Source organism: Cnephaeus nilssonii, assembly GCF_951640355.1.
Source record: "Cnephaeus nilssonii genome assembly, chromosome: 5".
Taxonomy (NCBI): Eukaryota; Metazoa; Chordata; class Mammalia; order Chiroptera; family Vespertilionidae; genus Cnephaeus; species Cnephaeus nilssonii.
The window spans coordinates 28512562-28529156 of record NC_137076.1 but is presented as its reverse complement, the minus strand read 5'-3'; the positions used below and the strand labels follow the sequence as shown (position 1 = coordinate 28529156).

General features: G+C 41.3%; 1 protein-coding gene across 1 annotated transcript in view; it reads right to left on the bottom strand.

Annotated features, from left to right (window-relative positions):
* Nucleotides 1-16595, bottom strand: part of SAFB2 (scaffold attachment factor B2) — a 38088-nt gene that overhangs the window by 18823 nt on the left and 2670 nt on the right. The window contains exons 3-11 of the mRNA XM_079770496.1: nt 12681-12745; nt 12392-12595; nt 10325-10387; nt 9193-9220; nt 7773-8283; nt 7299-7348; nt 6765-6865; nt 2852-3001; nt 2649-2761 (exon numbers count right to left, since the gene is read on the bottom strand). Coding sequence (XP_079626622.1) covers nt 2649-2761; nt 2852-3001; nt 6765-6865; nt 7299-7348; nt 7773-8283; nt 9193-9220; nt 10325-10387; nt 12392-12595; nt 12681-12745 — 1285 coding nt within the window. The remainder of the gene's footprint in view (nt 1-2648; nt 2762-2851; nt 3002-6764; nt 6866-7298; nt 7349-7772; nt 8284-9192; nt 9221-10324; nt 10388-12391; nt 12596-12680; nt 12746-16595) is intronic.

Genomic DNA, 16595 nt, shown 5'->3' with positions numbered 1-16595 from the left:
GTGGTGCCTCCTCCCTCCAAGGAGACCTGAATAATGTTTCAACAGGAGACCTCTCCTTACTTGTTCTGTACTCAATGGCACCTCCTAGACACAAAGAACTTGTTGATAACACAAAGTTAAAAATAATTAAAAAAAAAAAAAAGAACCCACACGAGAAAACCAACAAAGAAAACACCTGCACGTAGGATAAAAGGCTGGAGGGACATATACCAAAAAGTGTTCCAACCAGGTAGTGGTATTTTGCCTGACTTCAGTGTGTGCTTCCTAAACGACAATTATAGAAAAATCACTACTAATCCATGACAACCAAGTCAAGCCACCTGTATGGACAAGCTTCTCCATTTCACTTAGGCTGACGACTAAGCCTAGAAATTCTTAATATAAAAGGAAAGGTTAATAAAGGTGTTTATGTGAACGAAATAAATAAGGTTAAAAACAAATTTTGAAATATTCAACCTGCTAGGCAAACCACTTAGGCAGTTTGGTTTTAAACACCTTAAGCTCATCACCCAGTTAAGTGCCCCAGGACTGAGGGCAACAGCCCAGGACTAAATTCTGGCCTTGCTGCTTGCCAGCTAAGCTGTGTGACCTTGGGTCCCCTTTCTGGGCCAGTTTCCTCTTCTTTCTACACAGAGCACAGACCTCACAGGACTCTTCTAGGGACTCAGGGACCCCCCTGCACACACACACACTAGCTGATTATTATCCCCTTTCTTTTTGCCATAAACACATCTCACTTCTGTGATTCAAAAAAATCAACCAATGAAAAGCATCTCAAGACACTAAAAAAACCAACAACTCCCCATATTCTAACAATATAGATATTTTTAGCACTGCTAATAGATGTGTCCTTTAAACAAGAAGTTGCTGATAAAATCATGGGGCTTACTTCTAAGTACATGAAGGCTCATCTGATAGCCATTTCTCATGGACCTACAATTTCTAACTTGGTCACACTGAAGACCAGCAATTACACTATTAAAAACAAAGTCCAACTTATGAGTATTGATGTCCACAGCCATGTTTACTCAACTATAAATTTTCTTATGTAAAAAAAACCAGCAAAATAGAATTACTGTGAAATTTACAGATTCTTAGCAAAGGGTTTAATTTTTAGAATGCAAGTGTACCTGGAAGTGGAAATAAATTGTGTTGATAATATAAATGTAACGCAGACACACAGTGTTTTGAGAATAGCACTGTTATCAAGCACATCACCAAATTCTACCTACCCAAAAGATAAGCTTATGGCTTTTGCTTTGTTTTGATATTTTTATTGATTTCAGAGAAGAAGGGAGAGGGAGAGAGAGATAGAAGCATCAATGATGAAAGAGAATCATTGATCAGCTGCCTCTGCACGCCCCCTACTGGGGATCGAGCCCACAACCTGGGCATGTGCCCTTGGCTGGAATCAAACCTGGGACCCTTCAGTCCGCAGGCTGATGCTCTATCCACTGAGCCAAACCGGCTAGGGCAAGCATATTGTTTTGATAAAAGTATAATTAATGCCTGCTGTGAAAGATCTCACCTTATTTCCATCTTCATTAAAGCTACAAATCACCTCCTTTATAAAAATAGTATCTAAGACCTGTGGTCCCCAAATTACTATGCCAAGGTACCCCCAAGGTACCACAGTGAACTAATAGGTACTCTGGGATATTTCAAGTTTTTGAGGGAAACACAAAAATACTTGACAACTGCCAAGTGCTGCACAAAATACTAGCTTAAGGCGGCTCATTTCAATATTCAATCAGCTTACATTCCTTTGAATAATGATGTTATCTTTGCAAAGCTGGGTTTTTGCAGTTGCTGGGATAAAAAGCAAGATTCACATGAAAATCAACCTGGACCATGAAATGATTCAAAGTTTTCAGAGGCTGTGCAAGGGCCCAGGATGTTTGGAATAAAAAATAAATGGTGCCCTAGCTGGTTTGGCTCAGTGGATAAGAGCATTGGCCTGCGGACTCAAGGGTTCCAAGTTTGATTCCGGTCAAGGGCACATGCCTGGGTTGTGGGCTCGATTCCCAGTAGGGGACATGCAAGAGGCAGCCGATCAATGATTCTCTCTCATCACTGATGTTTCTATCTCTCACTCTCCCTTCCCCTCTGAAATCAATAAAAATATATTTAATAAAAAAATAAATGTTATTCATTTTGTTTTTTTTTCAACAGGCTACTAGATTATTTAGATGTACATACTTATTAAGGATCATCTGAATCCATTTTTTAGCATTATGAAATGAATATCTGTTGAAAGCTAAACACTGAAGTAGCAGCAAGATGCAAAAATCACCTGTGATGTAAATGAGAAGCTGGTGAGGCTGTTTTTGCAAAGGACACATGCTTGTTTCGTGAGCGACCCTGTGACTGCCACCTGCCCTCCTCCCAGCCATCAACCCAAGAGAAAGCGTTTAAAAAATTACTTTAGCCCTGGCTGGTTTGGCTCAGTGGATAGAGCATCGGCCTGCAGACTGAAGGGTCCCAGGTTCAATTCCAGTCAAGGGCACATGCCCAGGTTGCGGGCTCGATCCCAGTAGGGGGCATGCAGGAGGCAGCCAATCAATGATTCTCTCTCATCATTGATGTTTCTATCTCCCTCTCCCCTCCTCTCTGAAATCAATAAAAAAAATTTTAAAAAATTACTTTACTTTTCAACTTTGATCTCCACAGGATGATGTCTGTCAACACTAGATACTTTTTCCTTCTTCACTTCACACTCCTTTTTGTCGGACAGCTTTTTCCCAGCAGGTTCGTTTTTGGCCTAAAAATATAATGCAGATAGAAATGGCTCATGGACTAGGTCTTCCCCCATGTAAAGTTCATGAGTTAGAACAGGCAAGGACTGCCTTACCTTCTCTACGGAGATCATTCTTCCATGAAGCTCAGTTCTGTGGAGATGGCTGATACATTTCGTAGCCTCATCAGATGTCGACATGGTGACAAATCCATAGCATCGAGCCCCAGGACTGCGGGCATTGGTCACCACTTTGGCGCCGACAACCTTCATAGGAAAGGGCACTCTTATTTTCTCATACAAATAATCACACAATGTAAAAAATTACTAGCAGTTAACTGATCATCAAAATCATTTCCATTAGACATTTTGGTATCTTTCATTTGGCCATCTATATAAAATGTTCCCAAACATTATCCAAAATCATGGTTAATATTAAGAAAACAAAACCCTTTGTCCTTTTGTCTAGTGGCACTTTGAGTCTTTTATGCCATGATACTGCATCGGGGTCAAGAGGATTTTATGGAAAATTGGGATAATCCCCATGACAACAGCTAAATAAATACGCGTAAGTAACCTGAAAAAAAAAATCATTTGTACTAGTTTTTACTTCTCCAGGATTTGTCAGTTCTTCCTAGTTATTAAAAATAACTGACCTATCAAAATACAACTGCTTTTGATACAAGATCAGCTCTACAGTGACAAAAAACAAACAGGGAGAGCTAAAAACAGTTAAACTACACTAATGAAAACTTGTTAATTAATCAAAAGCCCTTCCCACTCAGATCATTTTATCTAATTCCATTCTATCCATGGACAGCTGAGGGAATATCTACTCAGAAATGCACCCCAATCTATGTGAACCAAGGCTAGGAAGACCTCTGACATAGATGCAGAGCAAACTTCCACTTCCAGCCAGCATGGAGAACCAACCATTAACTCTCCTACTACCTGAAACTAAAAAACGGTAGGAAATGTAGGCAACAAGGGTTTTCAGACACCAGGCACCAGGCTACACAGAATGGAGACACCTGCAAGAGTGGAAACACATGAGGCAGCCTTATAGTTGCCCATTCTTACTGCCTAGATGTTTCAGGCCATGGGCAGGGAGGAGGAACTGAGGGGGCTGGTATCCCTGAGATGAGCACAGGTCAGAGTCTGAGCAGATAAAAGCAGTGACCAATCATAGTACCACACAGAGAGACACGCAAAGACAGCTGCAGAGGGAACAATCCCCGGGGCTCACTCAGTGCTGCAAGGCCCACTTCCCCCAGAATGAACCCAATGGCTGGATAGAAAAGCCTGTAATTCATGGGCATTGGGCTGAGTGCTCAGAAGGATGTTGCCCAGGAGTGGATGAAGCTATCCCTGAGCTCTGGCCTGATTAACAAAGCTTAACAACAAGCCTCTACACTGATCGAGCAATTGTCTGAACTGTGCCCCAGCAAAAGCTCAAGGACATTTGCAGGGATATAAGAATAACTAGCTCACAAGGTAAAAGTCACAATGCCTGGTATCCAATAAAAAATGATTGGGTTAGCCTTAGCTGGTTTGGCTCAGTGGATAGAGCATTGGCCTACAGACTGAAGGATCCTGGGACAAAGGTGAAAGAAGCCTCTGCTAAAGACACAGTGTCAGTTCTCAGAGCAGAGCAGCTTTGCATTCTTACTTCTCCTGAAGGTCAAGGGACTGAGCCAATTATGGGGTTATTTGATCTTTCCATTAAACTAATAATCCTTGCAAGGGCATCATTTCCAATGACAGTTAAACCCAAATAAGGGCAGATACCATGAGAAGCTCGCATATCCCTGTCTCCCCACTCCTCCTTCCCCCTTGCACTCTGCCCTGTAGCTTTGCACAGTAGCCTTTGATGAGCTCATCCAAATTACAAAGCCTTGTCCCACTACTGGGCCTTCCTTTACCCAGAGCTGAATTCCACAGGCATGCTGAACTCCAATCATTCAGGTCTTGCCCTAAATATGGCTTCCTCAGCAAGCTTTGCTGAACCCACCCCCCAAATCTAAATTAGGTCTCTTACCATATGATTGCATGCTGTAATTTTCCTTAACATATTTATTGAATGTGTTGTATGTGTTTATTCTGTAAATGATTTTTCCACCAGTCTGTAAGATCTATGATAGGGACCTTACATGTTTGCTTAGGCTTTATAATCAGTACCTGAGTTCAGAAAGAGGTCAACAAAATAAATGAGGTTATGGCTTAATAGTTTTCCAAGCCCTTTTGAATGCTTCTTCTGGATCCATACTGCCTAAATCACTAATGTATTCACCAATACCTAATTGGGTGACATGGATCTGAGCAAAGATATGACTGAGTAGCCAGGATGAGTCAGCCTCAGAAACTCTGCCTAGAATCCCTGCAAGTTCTCAACTCCTTGAGGCACTGTCCCCTACCGCCCCCTCAGAGGGCCACTTCCCACAGGCATCCTGGAGACCAGGGCAGTCTCTGTGGCTTATAAAAAGATTGCTTCATCACTTAATTCCAAAGTAACAGAATAATTTTTATTTTAAAAGTCTTTTAAGTTCCTTAGAAAGTTTTAGAACTGTATTATTTTCTGCCTGCCCCCAATTAGCAGCATATTAGGTGATTTATTTGTAAATCACTATCACATTCTAGTTTTTAAAGTATATACTTAAGATGCTATCCTTACTAATAAAAGCCTAGGTGGTCGTCAAGCTGTGATGCCCTCACGCCATCAAAAGATGGCTGTGTGCACAGTGGGCATGCGCAGGTGGGCGGGGCTGGGCTTGACGCTGCGTGTGCAGCACAGAGCTTGCCTGTAAGTCCAGCCTCCACGAGGTGAGGCGAGGCCTGCCTAGGGGTCCCGCCTCCCGGCGGCCTACCTCTTTGGGGCAATCAATCACGAGGCTCCTGCACTGTGACAGGGCACAGGCCAGGCTGGGGGACCCCCCCCCCCTTGAGGGCACGAATTTTGTGCACTGGGCCTCTAGTAAGATATAAAAGCCAACACTTAACTTACTGTTAAGAAAAAAACCCTCAGCATGCCAGCTTTAAATTTTGTATAAGCCAAAAGATATAGCAGTTTCTTGAAGAGAAGTTAGAAAGAAGCACAAGAACATTCAGATTGTAGCTATTTACACAGGTTTCCTGCATAGTGTTCTACATCATGATTATCTGGTTTGTCTGTTAACCACTCTCAAATAGAAAAAAAAGGCACACTACCAAAAACAAGGTAGGTTCTCCCCCTTGAGGATTTCCTCCTCCAGCCTCCTCTTAAATTAGCCTTTTGCACTCGGATGTTGAGTGTGACTCGACACGGTTAGCATTAGAATAAAGGAATCGAGAAAAAAGCGAGTGCAAAGGGTTAAAAATGACCAACAATAAAATTAGCATGAAGTAGGGTTCTAAACTCGAGTATATATTTTTACTAGAGGCCTGGTGCATGAAATTCATGCACAGCGGGGAACAGGCCTAATCTGGCAGTCAAGACATGTTTAGCGCTGCCGCGGAGGTGGAGGAGGCTCCCAACACCGCCACTGTGCTCACCAGTGGTGAGCCAGGCTTCTGGCTGAGTGGCGCCCCCCACCCCCCCACCCGTGGGAGCGCACTGACCACCAGGGGGCAGCTCCTGCGTTGAGTGGCTGCCCCTGGTGGTCATGTGCGTCATAGCAACCAGTCGTTTCACTGTTCAGTCAATTTGCATATTAGCCTTTTATTTTATAGGATTGATTTCAGAGAGGAAAAAAGAGATAGAAACATCAATGATAAGAATCACTGATTGGCTGCCTCCTTCAGGGCCCCTACTGGGGTTTGAGCCTGCAACCTAGGCAGGCACCCTGACCAGGAATTGAACTGTGACCTCCTGGTTCATAGGTCGACACTCAACCACTGAGCCACACCAACGGGGCTTGAGAGTGTGAATATATATATATATATATATATATATATATATATATATATATATATTTTTTAAATATATTTTTATTGAGTATATTTTTTAATGCTAAGTTGAGGCTGGGTAGCAAGACAGACGTAAGGGAGAGCATACCTTCCCATACTTGCTGAAAAGGTTCTTCAGATCTGTTGCTCGAGTTGTGGAGGACAGTCCACTGACCCACAAATTCCTACCAGAACTGCTGCTGATACGACCTGCAGCAGGAGAGAGAAGATTATGCTTTGCCACCAGGAATAATAGTAACCATGACCACTCCTGAAATGTGGCTCTCTCTTAAACCCTAACCACATTCAATTTCAATGCTTTTTTCTTTTCAATTTCAACTCTTTTAATCCAAGAATTTAATTACTGTCAACACATAGGACAGAGATGAAAATGTGGATGGGAAAAACAAGAGTTTTCTTACTTGAGGAGTAATCTTGTCCAGGTTATTACAAACTGAAATGTCTTTCAATGATCAGATCTCAACCAAGATAGCAGTTTCTATAACCCTTGTTACATTATTCAATGGAGAATAGGGTTGTAACAGGATTCACTGTAAATTCCAGAATGTGGCAATTTTCAGGCCCCTCCCACCTACGCCAAGGGATCCATAGGTGGTTCCCCACCACGTAAGTTAAATCATACCTTTTTCATCTTTAATGACTGGCTTTATATCTTTTTCTTCCTTAAAAGAACTAGAGACAAAAGTTAATGTTAATCACGCAGGAAAAAAACAAAAGAGAACTAAATTAAAAATATAATGTGTGCTAAAACTGAATACCTACCAGAAAATTAGTCTGAAGTAAAATTTTAACAAGACACCTTTGCAAGCTTATATTGGATATTTGACCCCCCAAAATACAATATCAGATTCTTAAATCAATTCAATTTAACTGAAGAGAACACTTAGGAATTTAAGAACACAACCATAGTCGGTTGAGAAAAAAAGGAATCAAATCAGCCACTAAAAATACACAAAGAGAAATAAAACATTCTTTAGAGGTAAATTACAATTTCGTCAGTCTGGCTGGCCAATTGTAGAAAAAACAGCTTATGTGTGTCATTAAACGACCAATGAAAAGGAGATAGCGTCTGGTCTAAAACTGAGAAAAAACAAACCTCATTTTCTGATCAGCGCCCTCACTGGCTGAGGACTCTTTAGGAGCCGGAGGGACTTCATTACAAGCTTCAAAAGCAAACTTCTTCACGTCTTCTTTGCTATCTCTGGGGTCTGGGCTTGAGGCTTCCTGGGGCGCTTCTGCGACCTCCTCGCTAGAGGCTTCTGTGCGCTCTGAGGCTTTACTACTCTGCTCAACTGGCTCCTCTAGCCCTACAGGCTCACAGTCCATCCTCTCGTCACCGCCTGTCTGCTCCACGGGCTCCCTTTTCACTACCGCTAACAGGGTGTCTGCCTCGCTCCACTGAGCTTGTGCTGTTGACTCGCTGGCCAAATCTAAATCACCCTCCTCCGGATGGCCGCTGCCAAAAAGGTCCTCTTCCTCCGCAAGCTTTCTGTCTGGCCCCACGCTACTTGTATCCTGTGCAAATGGCTGCTCCAGCTCGGAACCTTCTTCTTTTACTGGCTCAGATTTACAAGTTTCCCCCAAAATGTCGAGTATTTTCTCATTTTCTACGGATTTAACAGGAATAGAATGGCACAAGGTTTAATTACCAGGGAAATAAAGCAATCACAAATGTGGAACTGGCACGGCTGCCACACTAACACGAAGAGAACTGCTAGCTACACAGAGATTGGAAAACCCGCGGGTACACACGTTACACTGGTTACACTACCTGCACTCCAACCGACTGCTAGAGTAAGCCGCTACGCTACATGGAACAGGCCCCCACCGATTTAAACACCTACAACCACTTGGCTGCTTCTCAACAGTCTTCTTCATGTTTGGTTCAAGTCTGGGTCTTCTGACTTATTTTTCCAATGTCCAAGGTGCTGAACCGAATGCAGTCATCACTCAATGACAGCTCAATTTCCAAATTTCTTTGAATTTCTTTTAACAGAACAGTCCAATAGGAACACCAGAAACTCTTCAGATGGCGAGAGATAAACGCAGTCCAGAAGGGAAATAACATGCTGGAAATTTTCATGAAGAAACTCTGTTTCCTCTTCTGGAATCCAGTCACTTCTCAGGTTATAAGTTCCCTGACAATTGCTTTATCCTGCCTTAACTGCATTAATCAAATTGACTGCAGAGAAATATCACAAGATCTGTTTCATGTGTAGAAACACATGGAAGAATCACAAGGAGAAATTATGTAAATGCCATTCTATGTGGTTGGAGAGATGAACGTAATCACTACATCTCACCACATACATCTGACCTCTAGAAACCAGAACAGCAGTTCCACAGATCTGGTGATATGAATGGGTTTCCAATCTCTGATCCTTGTACGATCTGGATTGTCCACCATTAAAATAATTTACAAGACCATAATACAGCATAAAATATATAGACAGCTTGAAAAAAATGTAGTGAGAAAAACTTTCAAACCATAACTGTTGTGTTTCTCTTATCAGTACCTGGCTCCAAGAGTGGTTCTTCAATATCCTAATTAAAAAAGAAAAGAGAAAATAACGATCAACAGAATTTGATGAACAAGAATAGATCCAGAGACAAATGGCGGGGGGCGGGGGGGAGATTAAAGAGCAACCAAAGGACATGTATGCATGCATATTAGCATAACCAATAGACACAGACACTGGGGCGGTGGGGGCTTGCCCAGGGTGGGAATGGCTGAGGCGGGGGCGGTCAAGCAGGGAAAAAGGAGACATATGTAAAACTTTAAACAATAAATAATAAATAAATAAAAAAAGAAAAGAGAAAGAAAAACCACAAGGCACTTAAAAACTGGGCAGATCCACTCAAAAGAATGCATTCCGTTATACAATCACTTTGCCATTATCCCCCCAGCAAAAGCAGAAAGGCAGCGGTAATATTTAGCCTGTTCAATTCTTCACTCAGAGTCTGGCCATCCCAACCCAAGTTTAAGCTGATCTAATGGCCTCTGCAGCTGGCAGACTCCCACAGTCAAGGCAGAAGTTACACAGATGGCCACTGCTTTATACATCAAACCAGACTGGAGAAAAAAATGTGTTTCTCCCAACATAAACTATTATTTATAACTGGAACCTGTTAAAACCATCTCTCTACCCTGTTAAAACCTTTCCCTGACTTCCCACTGAAAACAAGAACACCTGCCAAATCCTTTCCCCACCCAAAGACTCTGGCAGTCAGGCCCACCTGCTTCTGCAGCCCCACTCCGCCCCTCTGCCCTTACCCTGTGTACTCCATTCCTACAATAAGCCATGTTCCCTTCTACCCCAAAGTCTTCTTTTCTTCTTTACTGGGCTAACTCCTGACCAATGTCAGACCTTAATTCAAACAGGACTTCCTCCAGGTAGCCTTCTAGATTGGCCAACTACTCAAACTTCTCTTCCAGTTACATTCTTTGTTGGTTATTAACCCTGCCCCCACTAGACTGCAAACCCTGAAAATGATCTGTTTGGCTCTCAAACCTCTTATCCTTAGCACTCAGCTCAATATCAATCCTCAATGAATCATTTGTACATACACCTACACATCCTTTCCAAATATGGAAAACCAACCACTCATGTCAAGTTTCCAATCATGCAGAAACAGATGGTCACTTACCGAAGGTACTTTGAAGTCCAACGATGAAGCATCCAAAGTGCTCTCAAAGCCTTCCCCGTCTACCTGAAAGATAATGGAAGGTCACTTTGTGGGCTCAGAGCTGGGAATGCCTAGGCCTATGCTTCACTATGTTCCAGGCAACCCATGTATCTATTTCCTTCAGATATCTACTGCCATCCACAAGTTAATTGTCAGATTATTCAGTTTATTACTTGCCTCTCTGTCCCCATACCTGCTCTAGCACTGGATAACAGCAGCATCACTGACAGAGGCTTGCAGACAGTAGGTATTCTGTCAGCATTGCCCAAATGAATGAAAGAATTAACTTCCAGGCAGTTTCCACATACTGGTGGCCCACATACACCACTCATCCATAGAATTCCCAAAGCAGAACTCAACACCAGGTACTCCTCAAATTTCACTTGGTAGCAACACTTTTAAAATAACAGTAACAGGGTACTTTCTTCCAGAGTAGTGTATTTAACAAACACTTAACTTGACTATTTTCTTTTTACTATTTACTATATCAAAAAACAAAATAAAAATAAAAAAGCAAACAAATCCCACTTATTTTAAAGATTACTAAATTTGAAGGTCTTTTACCTTTCTAAGTGAAATACAAAGATATCCCTTTCCAAATATTTCTTTTATCATTTTATAAGTTTGAACCTTATAACCTGGACACTTCCATTAACCAAGAAGTTAGAAACCAAGTACATGCTCTGAAAATAATTAACATGATACAACAGGATCACGCCTAGAGAGGGAAAATCAGTTGCTTAATATTATCCTAGGTTGAGGAGTGATGTTCGGAGTTTGTGGCTTTTGTCCTTGGTTTAAAGTTCAGTCCTTCGAGGGCAGTTGTTTTAGTTTAAAGCTGTAATGCCTTAAGTAAACAACACAACCAAACTAGAATGGCTGGGCATGCCAAGGTGGTAAGATTCAAATGACCATTATTTCTAGGATGGCCACCACAAAGAGCTCTAGGCCGAAATACTGGGAGAACTTGGGAAGTAGACACCGGTAACAGAATTAAAGCCCTACCTTACACACCAGGACATTAATAGTGAATCCCTTTAATGGAAGGGGTTTTTCTGGGGTGACAAATACTTTTTTCACTATATTTCACACCTTTTAATATGACCAACTATTCTTTTTTTGTTGTTGTTGTTAATCCTGAGAATATTTTGCCATTGATTTTTAGAGAGTGGGAAGGAGGAGGGGAGACACACACATTGATCGTTTTCCTCCTGCTCGCACCCGGACCAGGGCCAGGGATTGAGCCTGCAACTGAGGTACGTGCCCTTGACTGGAATTGAATCCGGGACCCTTCAGTCCCAGGGTTGACACTCTATCCACCGAGCCAAACCAGCTAGAGCTATTATTATTATTATTTATTGTTAATCCTCACCTGAGGATATTTTTCCACTGATTTTTAGAAAGTGGAAAGGAGGGGAACAGAAAGAGAGAAACATCGATGTGAGAGAGACTCAATGGCTGGCTGCCTCCCTCATGCACCCCTACTGGGGCCAGGGATCGAGCCTGCAACCAAGATTCGTGCCCCCGACTGGAAATGAACCCGGGACTCTTCAGTCAGTGGGCTGATGCTCCAACCACTGAGCAAAACCGGCCAGGGCATGACTGTCTATTCTTATGCATAAACTTTCTAAAACATCTATAAGATTATCTGGATGATGAAGTTATAAACTGTTTTTGTTTTATCTTTCTAGTTTTTTTTACCTACTTTTTAAAAAGGAAAGTACTTTTATCAACTGTGCAACCTTTTATGGCTTATGCTTAGAAAGTGTCTCCCACCCAATTAGAAATAGTCTCCAATACTACAGAAACATTAATGAAGAAGTTATTAATATCTGACCTATGTTGAGTTTAAATGGACAGAATTTACCACCAAGGTTCAGTTCCTAAATTAAATGTTTATGGTGACTGATTTTGCTGCTTGCTATTTAATCAACCAACCCTTAGCATGTTCTTGCCCATATAAACAGCACACAAACACTGGGAGCCTTGGGCCTCCTGCCACATTCCACGTGTCTCACTGTTACCTACAGCATGTTCTGTGAGCTGAGCTGGAAGCTCACTCAGCTGTGCAGCCACATACTCTTTGCTATCACAAAGGGAATCGAGGATGCTGTCTGTGCCATCATCCCCAAAGTCTGGGGCACTGCTGTTCTCGATTTCAGCTTCTTCTAACACACTAACATCCATCATGTCAATATTCTGCAAGCTCTCCAAACTTGCTTCCACATCCTCCTATAAAGACGAATGAGAGGTATCAATGACCAGGTAGACCAGGACTCAGAGCTCCTGCTGCTGTCTCCACTGTCATGCCACATACCTGCCCGTCTCTGGAATCCTCTTCTAGGCCATTATCTTCTGTGCCTTCTTCCTCTATCTTCTGTCCTAATTACAGAATAATTGTTCAATCAGGTAACACTCAGGTCTAGGCTTATAATTAGTTTATGCAGAATGATAGATTTCAATCTTAGAACATGTTACAAGGAAACTAGAAGACGTGCCTGTTTTTTTTTTTTTCTGTTTTTAAGTATTTTACTAATTAAATTATTTATTTATTTATTTCAGAGAGGAGGTGAGAGGGAGAGAGAGATAGAAACAAAAATGATGAGAGAGAATCATTGATCAGCTGCCTCCTGCACAACCCACAATGGAGGTTGAGCCCGCAATCCAGGCATGTGTCCTGACCGGGAATAAAACCATGATCTCCTGGTTCATAGGTAGACACTCAACTACAGAGCCAATCAGGCGAAGTGCCTGTTTCAATGTGTGCAATTTTGTCTCCATTGGGATATGAATATCTAGGATTTCTGTAATACTATCAAACAAAAAGCATTTGATTTTTAACAAAATACCTAAGCGCTTCAAAAAATTTCAAAACCACTCCAAAGTAAAACAAACATCCCAAAAGAAGAGCAAAGAATAACAGGCATTTTCCAACAAATATAATTTTACAAATGTAATATCCATCTTTAAAGAAATGCAACTTCAAATAACATTCTGGATTATAAACTTTCTGGCTTTCCCTACATTCCACCATTTCAAGCAGGCTGCCTGCCTTTCATCAGTCTTCAGCTCAAGAACTTTTATCTGCGAGGCAAAGGCTACCATAAAATCCCGAGTCTTATGAATACAAAAGAACTATTTATAGTTAATGCTAGGTATTCCCAGGGGGTTAGAGGGAAAGGTGAGGCTCCACATGTACCGAAGGCCTTGAAAATGTATATGCTCTTTATTCCAGGTGTTCCCCTTAGGACATGCACTAAAATGTCTGACAAGGGATTCAAAAGATAGATATTTATTCTTTCTAGAAAGTGTACATAGCCTAAACACCTGAAAGGGAAAGAAATTATAGCACATTTTGTTCATATGTGGATACCAGCATGGGGAGTCAATGGGGAGAATGGGGTGTAACCCGGCAATATCTGGAGACATTTTGGAGGGCATCAGACCTGGGTGTGTGTGTGTGTGTGTGTGCTACTGGCACCTATTTAGTGGATAGTGAGTGACCAGGGATGCTGCTCACCATACCACATTGCATAGGACAGCGTCCTAAACAAAGAACTATTTACTCTAAATAGTTAACAGTGCTAAGGCTGTGAAACCCTGTGGTACACCACACAATGTCTTGTAACTTAAATAAGCTCTCAAGAATACTTAATATGGTAAAATTCCCATAAAGTTAAAAAAAGAGGCTCTGGCCGGGAAGCTCAGTTGGTTAGAGCATCATCCCAATACGCCAAGGTTGTGGGTTTGACCCCTGGTCAGGGCACTTAAAACAATCAAACAATGAATGCATTAATAATGGAACAACAAAAATCAATCTCTCTCTCTCATCCTTCCTCTTCTCTCTCCCTCTCTAAAGTAAATCAATAAAATTAAATAAGTAAACAAAACCATGTAGATCTCCTTTTAAAAAGCACATGTATGTTTGTATACATGCAAGCGTGAAGATGCATACAGATGGAGATGACTGAGGCAACCACCAACATTGGTTAAAATATGGAGTGGTATAATTAGAGATAATTTTATTTTTACATACATACTTTTTACATCTTCCAAATTATTGAAAAATACTATTTTTATAATTTTTAAATAAAAAATTAAACATAAGAAACCACAATCTTTTTTTTTTTTTAATCCTCACCTGAAGATATGTTTTTATTGATTTTCAACAGAGAGGAAGGGAGGGAGAAAAACATTGATCTGTTGCCACCTGTAGACACTCAATGGGGGATCAAACTTGCAACCTAGGTATTTGCCCTGACTGGGAATCAAACCCCCAACCTTTTGGGGTATGGGATGAAGCTCCCACCAACTGAGGCCCTAGCCAGGACAGAAACTTTGACTAAAGATTCAAACTGCAATGTTTACAACTTAAGTATTTCATTTATCATTATTATCAGTTACCACTCAAGAAAAGTAGTTTTATATGTCAGATACTGTGTTCTTTATATCTTATTATTTAAACTCCCCACAACGCTAGCAGGTTTACTATCTGTATTTGACACACAAGAATTTGGTTCAGCTCCAAAGCTGGGACTCAAAAACTCAGCTGTACCACTTCCCATTATATCTAAGCCCAGCATAACCTTCTGAAATACACTGTCTAAAAATGTTTGGCAGTTGCAACCTATTTCTAGGTCTTTAAATAGTAGCCTGCAGTGCACACACAGGATGTAAACAAGAAAAATGCACATCCTAAAGCTTCACCAAAAAATGCCCTAAATAAGAGTGGGAATGACAAATACTGAGCAGATAGGCTGTACCCCAATCCCAAGGGCCTGGTCTCTGCTGACTAAAAGCTGAAACGGGGACTATGGGGAGCAACAGGACAGAAACTAGAAAATCAAATTTTAGTTTCTCACATAAAGCATAATTCCAAAACTTAATCTTTCAAAACACATCCACACGTCTTCCACAATTTTAGCTACTCTTTACTTTTAAAAGGTAACAGTCACTCTTGACTTCCCAGAATTAGTCCCACTCTTGCAGACTCTGGAAAACAACTGGTTAATTCTTCCTGATCACTTTTATGTAATCTTGAGGACCTAATTTCAACCAGGACACCATGACACTAACCAGGAGCCCAAACACCTCCAAAGGATATGCTAGCTCAACAACCTATAGGTGCTATCCTGTCCCTGGACTTCAGACCACCTACCTCTTCCTTCTCTAGGTGTTGGTGACTTTTCTGAAAACGGGGAAGGGACCATTGCTAGAGCTATCCTATATAATAATCCTATATAATAAAAGGCTAATATGCAAATTACCCGTTCAGGAGTTCAACCACTTGCTATGATGTGCACTTACTGCCAGGGGGTGGTGTGGAATGAAGGAAAGCCCCGATCGGCCTTGATTGCTGGCCAGGCCTAGGGACCCTACCAGTGCACGAATTTCATGCACCGGGCCTCTAGTATTGGTATAAGCATTCTCTCTATACAAATGAAAATGACCATTACCAAAGCTTTCCAGACAAAATGCTAATTCCACATAGTTTTGATTTGACATAAGCTTTAATCCAGACATTCAGATAGGTTTTTAAAGCACCTAGCTAAGGTTCAGTTTGTCTAATGATGTAAAGATCCCCGTTAGGAGCCAAGAACATTTGGATTCATAAACCTTAAACCTCAACAGCTTTAAATGAGCATCTACATTAAAAACTTTTAAACTAACTTAAGTCGTTTCATAGCTATTGTAAAACAGGCTTGCAGACCATAGTTGCTGCCTGGCTGGTATGACTCAGTGAGACCTATGAACCAAGAGGTCCTGGTCTGATTCCCAGTCATGGTCATGGCACTTGCCGCGGTTTAGGGCTTGATCCCCAGGAAGGGGCATGCAGGAAGCAGCCGATCAATGATTCTCTCTCATCATTGATGTTTCTCTCTCTCTCTCCCTTCCTTCCTCTCTGAAATCAATAAAAATATATTTTAAAAAACAAGACAAAGAGGTATTTGTATGTTTCCAGTCTCTCATAGTCTGTATTCATTTAGACAGTCCGTGTTCATAGTGAAGTATGGATCAATACAATAGCAGAAAAAAAAATCAATGTTTTAAAATTAAACATAATGTAGATCTCTTTATGAAACCTAACTAAAAAATTTAACCTTTCAAAACATTTATACCATACAAGTTTTAAAAGTTAGATACGTCATAGAAAAGTTTTCCTTCTAGGAAAATCTGCTTAAAAAGTAAACTGAACCGTAACCGGTTTGGCTCAGTGGATAGAGCATCGGCC